This window comes from Haemaphysalis longicornis, unplaced genomic scaffold (genome assembly GCF_048455015.1).
Source record: "Haemaphysalis longicornis isolate Haplotype H1 unplaced genomic scaffold, Haemaphysalis longicornis Haplotype H1 scaffold_4, whole genome shotgun sequence".
Classification (NCBI taxonomy): Eukaryota; Metazoa; Arthropoda; class Arachnida; order Ixodida; family Ixodidae; genus Haemaphysalis; species Haemaphysalis longicornis.
The window spans coordinates 120,216,566-120,232,619 of NW_027526361.1; the positions used below are offsets into that span (position 1 = coordinate 120,216,566).

Consider the following 16,054-nt stretch of genomic DNA (forward strand, 5'->3'; position numbering starts at 1 on the left):
ATTTATTAGATGCGGCGCATCTCTTGCTCTGAGGCATGTCCCTCCTGCGTCGTCGGCGTCCGTCCGCACGCCACCTGCGCATGCGCGACTCTCCTCCGTTCGTCTCTCCCACAGCTGTGCGCAACCCTCTCACTCCGGCGCATTAGCATGACGACAGCTGGCGCCCTTGGTTGGCGCGCGCTTCGCTGCGTTAACGCTGCGTTAACAGCTGCTCCGGTGCGCATGTGCGCGCATGCGCGACTCTCTCCCGCGGTCTCCTCTCCTTCAAGCGCTGTGAATATAAAGCGGGCATCGCTCCGCGGCGGTTCAGTCAGCGCTCGCTCTAGTTCTTCTCGAACATCGACGATGAAACCAAGATTCGACCACTGCTGCGGCAACCGCTCACTGTGCACTTTACTGACCATAAAGTCATCATTCTTAAATGTAGAAAAGAGCTGGGTGGTGGTCGCTAAAACACGTGTACTCTCTCATTTCGCGTATGCATGCGCCGCATCACACCAGGGTTCCCTCGCGGGGAGATGGGGGCAATTTTAACTCGTTCGACAGCACCTCCCCGGTAAGCCGCATCCAACTGAACTAGGCAGTTTTAGCATATCGTTACCGTCTTTACGTTACCGTTTACCGTGTTTGCGGGAGTAAGCTGCGCAGCGCGAGAGTTGCCGCGAACGGTAACTTGCCGGCACAGGCTTCACCGTCACCAGCGCTCCCGGTAACACGGTAAACGGTAACGCAAACACGGTAACGATATGCTAAAACTGCCTATTAAGTGGTCGTACGGCAAACATACATTAACATTTGGTTCGCAAGGCGGGAAAACAAAAGGTACAAACCACATACAGACAACTCGCCGCTAGAGAAACGCTACCTTTTGTGCACTGCTCGGCACGAATGGGATTCTGTTTTCTAAATTGGTGAATACCGGTTCGGTTGTGTTTTAAGAAAATTCAAAAGGCTAACGGACAAACTGGTTCTGATAAATAGCCAATATAAATGTTCCCTCAGCTTTCTCGCTATTCTCAAACTTACTAAAGTAACCAGTTTAAATCGATAAAAATGGGAGTCACTAAGCTTACATGCCGGTTTGTTTTGGTGTCTACGCTTGTGTCGCACGGAGGTGTAGCCCCAAGCTAGCACATCAGGTTGGCTAGGTTCCGCTGTCTCACCCTTCGAAAGATGTTCCTCTACGTTTCCTTTCTCCCGACTCACGGCCGGGGTGCAGTGGCGTCGTCCGCCGCTCTAGCGCGGCCGTGGCTGCCGCTGCTGCTGCGGTCGGGACGCCTTCCCGGCGAATTCCAGGTAACGGCTGGCAGAAGCTTAGTCTCTGGTTTCAGTCTCTGTAGAGCCACGTGTGTGAATTCAAGTGACGCCGCATAGGCAATTGTTGCGGTTGTCGTTTAAAGCTATGCTTTCCAACCACCTTAGCAGCGTCGATTGCAGCCATTTCTTTCCGTCTCTCCCTTTAACTGTATTCTTCGCGTCCCCAAACTGCTCGCGTCAAAGCTCCCGTGGCGCAGCCAGCGCTCATGCGGCTGCTGTAGCGCACTGCTCCGCGTTGTGCGTCACGTCACAGTTTTGGGACGGGCGTCACGGTCCACGGGCGCCTGCTACCAGAATACTAATGTCATGAGCGCCCTCCTGTAATGGCACCTGCCTAAGTTTTCGTTTCGTCCAAACCGAAACTACCACAAATAAAGGCGGCTGTAAATAATTAATTGCGGTGCAATTGACCATGTCATGCGCCATTCTACGATTACTCGGATAGTAGACAAACATAGCAGTAAAGAAATGTCAACACCAACCTTTTGAGTCAGTACTCCTTTCAAAAAAGCAAGTGCATCCCTAACGCGAAGCTTTTTTTTTTTTCTTCTCTTCTCCCGGTTTTCCGAGGCCATGCAGCTGCTGCATTCTTGCCGGCCACACCACTCGAACGTATGTTGCACCAGATAACACTGGCATCGCCGTATCGCAGCTTGCGAGGGGGGAGTTCACTAGATAAAGCTGGCTTCCCTGTGCGACACACGAAGTGTGGCAGGTGAGGAGACTACGAAAAGCAAAAACGCCCGTGTGTACGAGATTTCGGGGCACGATAAAGATCCCCAGGTGGTCAAAATTAATCCGGAGCCCTCCACCACGGCGCGCCTCATCGCCTGCGTTGCGTCGGCTCGTTAAACCCCACAATCAATCAATCAGGTGAGGAGACTGGCTGCATGGAGCTCCGAAAAAACCCCACATCCTGCGTATATCACGTTCCCTCCTTTTTGGAGCTAGTGGCTGCTTCGCCAGTTCTGAATCTGAGGCGTAGAAAGTTTCGCATTACGTTTGGTATTACTCGACGCACTCACCCCTGCTCATCGTTTCCCAGAATCAACTACGCCAAGCCCATAAAAGAACTCAGGAAATTTCCACGCGCTAAATCATTTCAACCCAGCTATGCTCCCATGAGATTCGCGTTACACCGACTCCCACCTATGCGTGATATCCGCGTTTTTGTGCGAGAGCATACTTACTGGCGGAAGGCGTTCATCCTAAACGACTCTTCGGAGTGCCTCTCGTCCCATCCCGAGCACACGTGCCTGTGGAAGTCGTCGCACGGGTCAGCCGCGGCATCCATCGCTTTGGCCAGAAGCCCGCTGTAGTACTCGCACACGGGCGATCGGCACATGACCGGGGCGCCGCCAATGGCCTCCAAGACGTAGTGGATCAGCAGCGTCACGGCGAACCCCAGGAGGCCCAGGGCGGCAACCACCCGAAGGATCTCAAGAGAGGTGAGATGCGCGACAAAGTTGCGTACTCGTTCTTGAAGAGTCCGTGGCAGGGTTGCCTGGCTTTGCGATGTGGCTAGCGTGGAGAGCAGCTCCTGCAGCGCTTCATTGTCCAGCCGCTGTTTCCGTGTTACCTGGAAAGAAGAACGGCATGCGTGGGGTCGATCGCTTTTGGCGAGGGACATTGAATGCCGTGAAGGAGCGAAAGGAGGCGAAAAATGTTTGCTGCAAGAGGAAGAAGTCGCCGCCGCATTGAAGGTGAAAAATGGGGCGCTTTTACCGAGGCCAGTATGCTGTCCACACGGGCTAATTGCTAGCAGAACTGCTCGGCTGAAGTGAAGTGGGTTCGAAATATCGAGAGCCCCGATGGTCGGTCGGTTATTTCTGGCATAGGCACTGAATTGATGGACGCTGCATAGCGGGGCTTGTACAAAACAAATTGAGCAACATTGCTAAAACAGAGCGCTTCGGAGCCATGCCCATTTGCAAATATTACATTTGCAGTGGGACCCTCAACAAAAACACAGGAATGTGTACTTCTCGCTCGAAATTGTGCTCAAACATGGTACGACAACGGCGAGTTGACGTTGCCTTCGAGGGATAAGTCCCGCCAGCAGCTGGAGGAAACGTTCGCCAGCAAGGACCGACGAAACTGCGCATCGTGCCTTCTCAAACGATGAACTGAAAAACCCAACAAACCAGTCGCGACGTCCGCGGATGACAAGGCACGCTCCTTCGGATAGCAGACCTTATATGACCGAGCCGAGCAAACTAGGACACCTAATGCACGATGTAAAAAAAAATTGGCTGTGGCTTAACTCAGTAATGTATGGCTGTGCGTAGCAAGGTGTGCAGTTAATGTTATTGTTTAGCTTGGTTTTTTGTATGGTTACGACTCTTATCGAGGCGTACAGCTTGTTCTTCCTCCGTCTCCTTGGTTCGCTGCCTCCCCGTTGCTTCGTTCCGTAGGCGAAGCCTGACGATAAATCCCACCGAGTCGCCCGTTCTGTATATAAGTTCTTTTTCTATTTCTTTTTGACTTTTATAAATTTTCTTATATATATATATTATATATATATATATATATATATATATATATATATATATATATATATATATATTTTATATATTTACTTTTAATTTCAGTTTTTAGTTTTATTTATGTTTTGGCGCGGCGAACGGCCCTGCCTGCTGCGGATGTTAGGGAATCGCCAGGTTACCTAGCCGCCGTAGTATTCCTAGGAACCGCTGCTATCGAGGGAACCGAGGTGCGGCCACGGGTCACAGCGAAATGGCCAAAATACGGTCATTGTAGCTCTCGCTACAATATACAGCTGTTTACATTCATCGTACGAAGTTCACCTCGCACAGTGAACAATTTCCGAAAGGAGAGGACAGCCGTACAACGAGCGCTGCAGCAGTGATTCCGGCAGTAGCACTGTGTGATCGGCAAATCTTGAGGCACCACTGCTACTGTGTTGACGGCGTCCACCAATAGACAGTTACGGGAGCTCATCTGATCGATCGTTCGGGAGAACTTGCAGCTGCGCAGACTCGCCTCGTCCAAACCGCGGACTGCATCTGTGGCCGACGCCGCGCGCCAAAAAATACGGTAGGCGTTGCCGTTGGCAGTCCTGCATCGCCAACCACAGCAGCTCCAAGTAAGTTATGTGTCGGCGGTGCGTAGCCAGTAACCTGCTGCAGCAGCGCCAGTCCTACACCACGTTCCTCAGGCCGAACTCTGTCCTTAGGCAGCAGACGCGAGCGGACACCCTTGGCCTTCAGGAAATTCTTTCTTAGAACAGGCGCGGAAAACTGCCACCTTGCGCACAAGTGACCACCGGCCGCTATGCCACCACTGTGGCGAAGCAGGCTGCGTCGTATACCACCGTTGCGCCAACAGCGAGATTGGGTTTGCCGCCTTTTCTCCCTAGACTCCACGGCCTCGCGTTGGGAAAAGACCTACTGAAATCGAGGAATTCCTTGCGACCGGACGATACCCCTCGCCCATTCGGCAATTCCGATCATTTTCTACACAATCACGCTCTACGTAACGACCACGAAGCCGGAAATATGCTGTGGCGAAGATCCCCAGGCAGAACTCGCGAAGCGCTTGTGAGAACTTTTTTTCAGGAATGGACTTCTCAAGGGACTGCAACAATGCCATCGATGTGGGCCAGCGCGGAAGAACTTTCTCGTGGAGCCGCCGCCAGCCGGAACGCACAAAACGGCGCGCACCGTTGCGGGTTATCGACGATATCGTCAACATTCCGTTACGGTCCCGCATGCTCGTTTCTTCAACTACAACGTGCGCTGAACTATTGGTGGCATCGCAAACCGTCTCAATGCGCTTTTATTGCAACTACAGTTGCCCGAGGCGTAATGCACTGGTTCGATGGTGAAGAAAAATTATTATTGACAAATCTCAGCAATGAGCATCAACATGTCACCAGGGCTAGCGCAGTTGTCTATTTCGGGACATTGCTGGCAATCAAGACTGCTTCGCTTTACAAAGCGCCCCACCTGGTGAGAGCTATCCAGTTCCCATCATGGACCTCAAGTCCCGCTTGTCGCTTACGAATCGCCAAGCCCTTCCGGAACAGCTCGTGACGATTACGGATCGCGTCTGTTCGGCATCTGCTGTGCGACAGACCCCGCTCCAGCAAGATCGCATTATCACTGACTATGTTGTGAAACCTCTTTGCCTAAACCCTTATCGCGTCTTCGCCAAAGCAAGAAGCAATTCGTTGCCAATTGGAGAAAATGCTGCGAGATAACGGTATGCAGCCTTCTAGAAGTTCGTGGGCGTCGCCTGTCGTTTTGGTGATAAGAACGATGGCGCCTTACGGTTCTGCGTCCATTGCAAGAAGCTAAACCAAGTAACCAAAAAAGACATCTACCCGCTGCCGCGGATCAACGACTCCCTCAACAGGCTTCGTTGTACCACTTACTTTTCCTACATGAATATAAACAGAGGGTATCCGAAAGTAAGGTAGGTGAGAGAGGCCGTGAGAACACCGCCTTCATAACAGCAGATCGGCTAAACGAGTTTAAGGTCCCGCTATCTCCAATTTTCCGACTTCCGCCGACAATAGGTCCGTTGGGCGACTTCTAGGCCGGTGCTCTCACACTAGCCTGCCTTCCCCATACTGACGCCGCCCTCGTGTCGACAAACGAGCAGCAGGCTTCTTCCAAAAACCTGCTCCAGTGTGCTCCCCCCTTCTAATGACGATGCGATCACAATCTATACTGACGCTCGTAATGTCGGCCTGTAGGAGCCGTTCTCGCCCAGTTTCAAGACGGTGAGGAAAGAGTTTGATTGATTGATTGTAGTGGTTAACGCGCCGACGCAACGCAGGCGATGAGGCGCGCCGTAGTGGAGGGCTCCGATTAATTTTGACCACCTGGGGATCTTTAACGTGCGCCGAAATCTCTTACACACGGGCATTTTTGCTTTTCGCCTCCATCAGAAAAGCGGCCACCGCGGCCGGGAATCGAACCCGCGACCTCGTGCTCAGAAGCGCAACACCTTAGCCACTGAGCCACCGCGGCGGGTGTGAGGAAAGAGTTGTTGTTGCATGTGAGAGCAGGACACTGTCCTCCTCCGAGGCAACTATTCAGCCAACGAAAAGGAATGTCAGGCCATGGGATGGGCGATCTTGAAATTTCGCCCGAACATTTACGGCCCTCACTTCCGGATAGTGAGCGACCACCACTCTCTGTTAGTTGGCTAATTTAAAAAAAAAAGATTAGCAGAGTTTGGGTTCGGGCTTGTTGGTAACGGTAATCTTTCGACGTCCCATGTTCATGCAATTATTTTTGTGTGCAAATTTTATGATACCTTGCTTTTGTTCTTTTCTTTGCTGTGTACGCTATGTCCTACCTCTGTGATTAAAGTCGCCCACCTTTCGGTAAACCTCAGTTGGAAGCTAGCGCTTGTACCCTTCGCCTCCTTGTGTCCTTTTTCGTGTTTTTTCCTTACACTATGTCACATAATATAAAAAAGCCCACTGTACGCCTAGCCCGCTCTGCCATGCGACTTCAAGAGTTTTATTTGACGGTAGTCTAAGTCAGGAAGGCAACATTTCGACACGGGTTGCCTGGTCCTAGCCCCAGTCGAACACCCTGGCACTAAGCCAGAGCGTCGTTTTTGCAAGCTACGCCCCAACGTTGTCTAAACCCCAAGGGAAGCAGCCAAGCTGCAGCCACGTTTAGATTTCCTGGAAAGCTGATCTCCAAACAAGCCGCAGCTTGTTTGGAAATCAGCTTACGGAATCAGATTACGGAACAAGTTACATGAAATACAAAAGGCACTTTGGCCCAAACCATAGAGACTACCCGAAGCACAGTCGCCTACGACATTCATTGTATTACTTCTTGTTCTGTCAACTTCAGTTCTGTAAATATTCTGAACCTTCATTTCCTGGAAATACACAGTGTGCAAACGCACTCCAACAATTCTCGTCGGCGTCATTAGTTCCTGCTTAAGAGTCACCACCACAGAACAAAAGGAAGACTAGCCTCACAACACCTAATTAGACCTTTATTGAAACAACGTATACAACATTTGCTACGATTGTTTAAAACTATCTTCAGAATATTAACTGTTTCTTTTATAACCTGAACAACCGCCTGTTCCGTGGACTTCTGTTTTGTGCCCGGTTCATCTTCGTCAAAAAGGTTTCACAGCGTGTGATTGATGAACGGGGAAATATTTTTTGGCAGAAAAAAACGGAAAGTGGGCTGTAGTTATCTACTGCTGTTGACAGGGCTATGAAGACAAAATCCGCGAATGTTTCATGAAAAGAAGCTTCTTCTTCGTCCCGACAACGATAATAGCTGGGAATTTTATCGCAAACTTCAACAACATAATCAAGATAACAAAAACAGATTAGATGCAGTGGTCCCGCTCTGAGGGTCCCGCTGCAGTCGCCCGACTTTGAGACCCTCGTCTGCATACTACTGACTGTGAACTTTGTTATTTTGAACGAATAATAAACTGAAACTGAATAAACTGAAACTGAATCCCCACCCACTTTCCGACGATTTATCTGTGGCATCACATACACTTGGCGATTGACGGCTGCTCACCTAAGCCACCGCCAAAAAACACGACTGGGAGATTGCAGTGCGGCCTGTAGTTTTTTTTAATTTCCTCACTAATACCAACGTGCAGTCAGGCACTGGTAACAATCTTTTCAGTGCTAGTCCATACTGTGTCACTGCTTACCATATTGCAGAACTGTTGCACGAGATTTAAAAGTTTTTCCACAGTCCAGTATTTATTTTCGGTTAAGAAACGTCCTGCATGACTAGAAGAGAGCCCGATTAGTGAATTTCCAAAGGCAAGTTCTTTCAAATACAGCAAACTGTACTGCGGTATTTTAGTTCCCTTTATGTAATAGTCTGTCGCGAATTTTCGTACACCGAAAGTACCCCATGCGACGCGGCGTTATACGTACGGAAGGCGCTTTCTCTCCTCTCTTCCTGCCGATTTGTAGCTCGGTATCCATGATGGAAACTCTGCGGTTGGCACGAGCTCTTGCTTGGGCAGCACCCTCCTAAAAACATTTTGAGAGGGAAGAGAACGTTGTTTTTTTATCAGTGGTCGCCTACGATCTGACGACGTGACGGATGTTTAGATGTACGATATGGAAGCTCGGAAGATAAACAAAGGGGCGTGTCCGCTCAATTCGGTGCAAGTGTTGTCGAAAGACGGCAGTCTTTTCCTGCCCTGAAAATAAAGTGACTCTCTTCTTTCCCACCAACCTCTCATGCTCTTTTCCTCCCGTCTCACTCTCTCCACGATAGACACGGTGCAGGTTTGATCAAGTCAATTCAATTTTCGCGACTGCTCGCGCGACATCTATTGGAACCTTTCGTTACTCTTGGACTCAAAGCCGACACGTGATCGAGACTCGTCGCGTGCTCGCTTTGTATTCCCAGACCAAACTTTATTTGCAACGCGTATGCACTCCAAATACCACTTATGTATCAACTGATGTCTTGCCTCAAATATGCGCATTTTTTTTTTCTTCTTTTTGCTCAACTATTCTCACCAGATTTAGCGGTTTGTAAATGCTTATCTTGTATAGATGTCTTGTTCAAGAATCTTTTAACTTGTGGAGAGGTGGCTGAATGGAAGTACGGACAGAGAGAGACAGACAGACCAACATTTTTAAGTAGTCCAAGAACACAACTGTCGTCCTTAATATACAAGGCTGATTTGCTCGGGACAAAAACTTTCGTTTAGTTCCGAACAGCTTCTACAAACGAAATACCGTGGCACCAGAGAAAATCAACAGTCTCCAAGAATTCCCTTGAATAAAAGAAAGATAAATGTAAAAAAATCATATAAAAATAAAAAAGAGAGGTGGGTGGGTGGAAAAGAGAAGAGAGCGATTTACATGCCAAGGAGCGGCGATGAACTATCGTCTATCGACGACATTTCTAGCAAAGTGAGCAGATACGCGACCAACTTTAAACACGGCCTTTATTTTACTTGCTATTGTAAAAACCAACACAGTCCATTATTACCCAAGAAAGCACGGGGACTACCGGTTACGTAGTTACATTTGCCTCAAACGTGCTTGAGGTTTTCGTGGCAATAAATAATGAGTATATGTATGGCCAATCTCAACATTTTCAGGACTTTCGAATAATTTTGCCCTTTCTGTAATTTTCGATGAATTCTTTCAGCTTTTGGCAGGAAGGCTGAATCTAGGGACAGACAGACAGACAGACAGACAGACAGACAGACAGACAGACAGACAGACAGACAGAAAGACAGACAGAAAGACAGACAGACAGACAGACAGACAGACAGCGCAAAATTTTCACATTTGAGTAGACCAAGAAAAACTAGCGTGTTTAAACGCCGCAAAAATTGTATCTTTGCTAACAATCTGGCAGAGAACACTATAATGTGTTGTAAAATGAACGGGCGTGTAGTCGCCAGTCTCCACTGCTGTCTGTGGTATGAGTTCGCGGGTGATGCATTCTGCTGCCTGAAAACGAAAAGATTTGTGTTCTCAAGACAAACTTGGAATTGGAAATGTTGGCTCCTTCCGTCACCTCCATCTCAGCCCGGTACAGTACTCCAACTAGCGCGCTCTCGCCAATTTTGAGTGTGCAAAAAAAGCATGAAGATCACGAAAAGGCATTCTTTCAGCCCATGTTTGGTATTTAAAACGCGTTAACGCACCGAAAAGTGTCAGAAGAGAAAAGTGATACTTAAGTTATGTTTGTGAATGTAGGGGTAAGCGGCCTTGCTTATGTGAAAAGCAGTGAAGTGACTAAGGTCATGGAAAAGAAGCAGGCTGAAATCACGCCGTTTTTACTGTGAAATCAATCTATGATGTCTTGAATATTGGTTTTGTTTCTATTTCACTCACGTGTGCCTTAACTCTAAATTTCCATGTAAGGAAACAATTGCAAATTTTTGCCAACTTCGTTATATACAGGTTTAACTGTACCCTATAGACAGAAGACGAAGGAATAAAACTCGCTGTTTCTCTAGGAGCGCGAACAATGACAGGGACAAACTACTCCGGACATAAAAACGATCTGCAAAAGATGTTTCAATAAACATAGAAAGAAAAATGTCTATACAGAAAAAAGTTCGGCGACAGGCTAAAGAGACAGGTATTGTGGCTCCGGGCAACTGTATAGGTTACTCTGTAGTCTGGGCGTTCAAAGGAAGCATAGATATTGGTAAATACTTGGTCTGAAATTCTGAACGTTGACGGCAAAATTTGCGGAGTGCAGTCCACATCAGGAATGAACAATGCAAGCGAAGCGCCCGCGTATTCATTTCAATGACATGAGGTGGAAAAGTTAAGGCGTTGTCAGGACTGATTCCGTCAGCTCTAGAGAAGGTTCCACCACCAAGGATATGACTCGTTGGCGTAGATATAATTCGTTGTAAAGCAACCTTTCCTGTTCTTTAAGTTCGAAGTCGTCTTCATCATCAGCAAGCGGCGACGAGTGCCAATTTCAGGTTAACGCTAACTGTTCCCTCAATACAAGGTCAGCCTGGCCGTCAGCTCAATGAATTTATTTATAAATAAATAAATAATTTCAAGGTCGGCATGGTCGTTCCCGACAGCAAATAACAATTAGAAGCACCAGCATGACGAATGGCAGTGATACCAAACAGTATCTTAGGAAAAACGGGGGGAAGTAGCTTCTCTTCACCAATCTATCAATTATCTGGCAATTATCACTCAATTCCATTTCTTTTGCATTTTTTTTCAACTTCCAGTTCATTATTTGCGCTCGTGGCCCCACCAGATTGATTTCCAATCCTGATCTGTTGGACCGCAGTTGCAAGTGCAATGGTTCTATCTCGGACCAGGTATAGCGCGGATTTTAATTATGAAGGTAGTCTACTTTGCATATTTAAAGGTCCCAGCCGTGGTTCGATCTTTGTGGAGCTTGAACGTCATAGTGACGGTACGATTAACGAATAGTTTCCTGGGTTTGCCCGGTAGTAATAAGGTTTCATTACAAACAGCCGGACCTAAAAGTTCGGATTGTCGCGATAGCGTCTTTTTGTGCCGGTTGGTACATGTGGAACTTGGGTTGCAATACGTTGCGCTGATTAAGCATTAAACACTGTGGAGAATTAGCGACTCAATACATCCCCAAGGGTTCAAATAATGAAAGCTGCAAATAGTGGGGGATTGGGGGGGGTGGAAGAAACCTATATTTATGCGCAACACAATGACCGATGAACCAAACAGTACGGATTGCATCGCATCGTAGTGTACGGCATTACACACCGCTTTAGCCGCAATTCGGTTTCCTATGTATGCCATGACCTAGTTTCTAGATTCCCTAGGTCTACCAAAAGCAACTCACCTGTTGTTTTCCTTCTCGTGCGTCTTTGAATAGGCCCGGCACGCTGATGAAGATGGAAGAAATGGAAACCCTTCGGGACTGTCGGGCCTTAAGTGTCTGTGATGGAACGAGAGGGGAAATGACGCGTGTGAGAAATGTGCGTTCGCAAGCCTAAAAACAATTGCGCCCTAAATAGCTGCAGCGGTTTCTCACACCTCAGTGGTTCGAAAGCGCTGCAAAACGCTGCAAGGAAAAACATCAGCCCACACGAACCTACCGGAAGTCAAGATAATTATATCCGCTTCACTGGGTCTCTGAGCTTCCGTCCCCCTCTAGTTCTCCATAGACCTATCCGTTTTTTAAATGCGGAGCATTTCTTAGGCTCGCGATGTCACTCGTCGATGTTGTCAGCGCCGTCCACACGCTCACTGCGCATGCGCGTCGCGTCGAGGCGCAGGTGCACGTCTCTCCCCCGTACCCTCCTCGCTCTCAACAACAGGTGCGGCGGTGCGGGAGGAGCGCGTGTACCCCGTGCGCTCCGTCGCTCTCAACAACAGCTGCGGCGGTGTGGGGGGGAGCGCGTCTGTGCGCGCATGCGTCGTAGCTACCCGTGCGCTGCGTCGCGCTCAACAGTAACGGCGGCAGGGCGTGTACACGTGATAACGGCGTGGTGGGTGCGTGGAAAGTTCGCGCGCTTGTGTACGGAAGTGTGCGCATGCGCGTCTCTCCCCCGTACTCCTCTCCCTCGAACGCGGGCGGTGTGTATATAAGCGGCGGAGCGTGCGTTGGGAATTCAGTCAAGGGCGTCTTTGCTTGGCTTTCGCTTGACTTGACGCTTTGCTTGACGGCACCAAGCAATAAAGACAGACTTTAACTTTACACTCCTTGCCTTCGCTTCTCCTTCATTCAATAAATAAGAATAATAAAGACGAAATAACAATTAACCATTCCCAAACCATACCCAATTACGCAACATTCACGCGATACCCCCACCACTATGCGACGCATTTACTCGAGTTCCCCCCGTGGGAAGATGCGGGCGGGTTTTTTGTTCTTTAAGCATACGACCCGTGTATTTAAAGGGACACTAAATACTGAATGAAATATTGTTTTAACTGACAGATCGCACGTCTCTTAGGTCTCGGCTTTTATTCGACAGTAAAAAATGCGTTATTTTCTAAAAAATAAATAAATATACAGCTGGCGTTTCCCTCAACCACTTCTCTTTTATTTGTTGGTGACTTAGCCATTGCGTCACAATAGGAGAGAAGAACTGGTGCGGTCAAGAGCGTAAACGCTGGCATCGCTATCTTTTACGTTTTCAAGCAATGGTCGACTACGGCAACGTTTCTGTGGCCGAGGCGGCTGGCTTGGAGTTTCATGATATTTCACAGACGGAATGAGAAACGCGTTTAGATGCTCGAGCGTCCGGTGTGCCCGTCTACTCCGGCGTCCCAGGCTCAATCGAGCCGGCTGCGGGCATGGGGGCCTGAAGCAACAAGCTCCTTGTTGCTTCATGCCGGCCGCGGGCATGAAGCAACAAGCTCCATTTCGAATATATGTGGCTTCATGTGGCAAGTCAGGAGTCATGTGGCGCGCTGGTTGCACTCCTCTAACAAGGGCTGCGAGACGAACGCATTAAGGATGATCAACGGCGGCTTGAGGCGAACAGTTCTTGAATTCCAATGGAAGATCCGCAGCACTTTCGGAGCAACTTTCTTGCACCGTCTGGAGCGGACGCGTTCGAATGGCAGATCGGGAGCAACCAAATCCTGTTCCAATGGCAGGTCGGGAGCGCCGTCGCAGCCGAGATCGCTCCATGGAGCAAGAAAAGTTGCTCCGCCGAAATCGGCGGAGTCGGCCGGTACTCCTTAGGGCACTTACGTTTGCCGCGTGACGTCGCCAACGTCGCCGCCGTCTGAACTTTCTGCCAGTGCTCGCCTTCTCCGCCTCCTCCAGCCGCGCCGCGCGAGATGAACACGCCCGCGGGAACCAGACCATTTCGGGGAAGGCGCGACGCAAAGGATGCTGGGGAATCCCTGTTACCCATCACAGTTCGGCACTTTGCTCCGGCGGGAGCGGCTGCGTTGCAAAGGCTGCTTCGGAGTACCTGCTCTTCCCGGACTCCGCGCGCTCCGCGGTGGAGCATGGTGACCTCTCCGGATCTGCCATTGGAATTCAACATGTAACGCACAAGCGCCGATCGGTCCGCTCACAACTCGAAGTTTATTTAACGGGCGATCATGTTTGAACCGGGCGCGCTTTACCGATAGCAACATTTTAAATAAAGTGTTACTCCTGCAGCTCCTCCTCCTTGTCCTCTCCCGCACGCGGGAACAGGAGATTGGAAGTTCAGGAGATAGTTGTCTGCTGCTCCTGTCACGTAAATGCCTCTTTTGTTTTTCCTGCTCCTCTTTCCTCCTCTCTCCTCCTGTCTCGCCCCTTCGACGATGAAGACGTTGGAGGTTAGCTCAAGTCAATTTAATTTTACCCCGTTCCCCTGCTCGGGTGCCATGCATGGAGCTTATCGTTACTACTGGACTTCTTGTAGTGCCGTCGCGAGGGCAAGGGACTGTTGTGCCAGAGTGGCCGGCCCAAATGCATTGCTCGGGGCGACGCGCCAACAGGGGGCTGATTGACGCCTCGTCCAAACCAGACCAAACCGCCCGCGGTGGTCAAGCTGAAACACGCACCGCCGCCGAGGCGCCTCTCTTTTTACGTCGTGGTGGCTCGGCCAGATCCTGCATCGGGTGAACGACCCGCAACGGTCTCTACTCGCCTGGAGGCGATGTCATGGACGGCGTGGGCGTCACCCTCCCTTTCCCCATCCTGGCGGCGCGGCTGACTCACCGCTTCGGTATACCATTCGTCGGATTTCAAACTTCAGCCAGCGAGAGCCCTGATTGGAGCGATTCAATCTTTTAGGGGCTCCACCGACCTTCCGGGGGTATAAAAACCCGCCCGGATCGAGTATAGGCTGCATTCTACACCGGCTTTCTCCGGTGGCATTCTTCGGCGGCACTTTTCGGAGGCACCGAGTGGAGAAAGTGTCCCAAGACCGGCCCGTCTATGGTCGCTTTCTGCCATGTCTGGCCAGCACCCAGGTTCTGGCAGCCACTGATCATACGATTAACGGCCAACATTCGGCAACCAGCGCTTCGGGATTTCTCTGGCCGCCCGTGTTCATACGCACAACGGCAGCTATGCGGCTGCCAGATATTCAGTTCACTTTCAGCTACCGATGTTGAGAAAGAGAACGGCCGAAGTACGGCTTTAGGGCATCCGTTTTTCTTTCGGGAAGCGGCCTTCAGCCGAAGCACGGCAAGCCACCGGCCACAGAATATCCGCGTATTCTTGTGGCAGTTGGTGTTCGAAAGGACACCGGCCGGAGCGCGGCTGCCGGGCGAGATGCCCCGGATATTTTTTTGCTTTCTTTCTTCTAGAGCCTTTCTGCGCTAATCTGAACTCGTCGTCTTTTTCCTCGACGGCCACTCTTTTTCCCTTGCTGTCGTAAAAAGGAACCGAAAGAGCATTTCTAAGTAAAAGGGCGAGGACTCCTGGTTAATTATATATATTTTGCCGCAATTGTACGTGCAGTTTTTTGCGCTAAATAATGTGGACATGTAAGACAAGTGCCAGCTGTTCGAGATGTTCCGAACGCTTCTGTTTATATAAACCTCTTGTTTAACTATCCTCTTAACTTTTGGCAGCAAGGCTGAAGAGAGGGACAAGAAAATATCTTTTCGAAGCCTCTGTTTAGGCACGTGACGCCTCGGGACTGTTTGGGTGCGGAACGCCGCGTGCCTGCGGAGGCTAAGGACAAAGAAGACAAGTAGGCGAACGAGCTGTTATTCCATGAAGCATTCTCTGAAGAGATGCAGACGCGATCCGATGTTTGCTTCCTTTGCAAGCCACTTTATTTTGCAACACAAGGACACGCCGACGTGTAGCTGCTCGCGCTACAAGAAACACGGTTCAATTAGTTGTGCTGTTTATGTGTTGATAGCGGTAAAAAGTGGTATTTCAGGGCGTTTATGTACTCCTTGTTATGAAGGTAGAAATACCTTGTGGTAATTAACTGGTTTGGATAGAGAGAAGATAGGATTAACTGGTTTGGATAGAGAGAACTGCCATCGCCGGCGTCAGCTGGTCCTATGACAGCAGGGACTCCCTATCCGAGTCGCTTTTGATACCCCTTCAGAGGGAGCCGGTTGGAGAGACGAGCACACGTGTTTTAGAGCGAAGCTGTTGGCCTTCAGCTGGTCGGGTTTCGAACAGCGCCGGTGTTGCTGGGTTGTAGCAGGTTCCCAGGACCGCCGGCGGCCTCTATCACTAGGTCTAGCCTCTAGGAACCGCCGGTGAGGAGGTTCCCAGGCGTTCCGATAGTGGTCTGGCAGGGGCGCGTGCGAACCTCACCTCCCCGATAGACGAAGGACACTCCCGCCGCTGAC

The 16,054-nt window shown here is 49.8% G+C and overlaps 1 protein-coding gene across 1 annotated transcript in view; it reads right to left on the reverse strand.

The window, feature by feature from the left end:
* The window catches only part of LOC144180535 (uncharacterized), a 35,579-nt gene that overhangs the window by 7,664 nt on the left and 11,861 nt on the right, over positions 1-16,054 (reverse strand). The window contains exons 4-6 of the mRNA XM_077708865.1: positions 11,625-11,720; positions 8,225-8,323; positions 2,508-2,896 (exon numbers count right to left, since the gene is read on the reverse strand). Coding sequence (XP_077564991.1) covers positions 2,508-2,896; positions 8,225-8,275 — 440 coding nt within the window. The 5' untranslated portion in view covers positions 8,276-8,323; positions 11,625-11,720. The remainder of the gene's footprint in view (positions 1-2,507; positions 2,897-8,224; positions 8,324-11,624; positions 11,721-16,054) is intronic.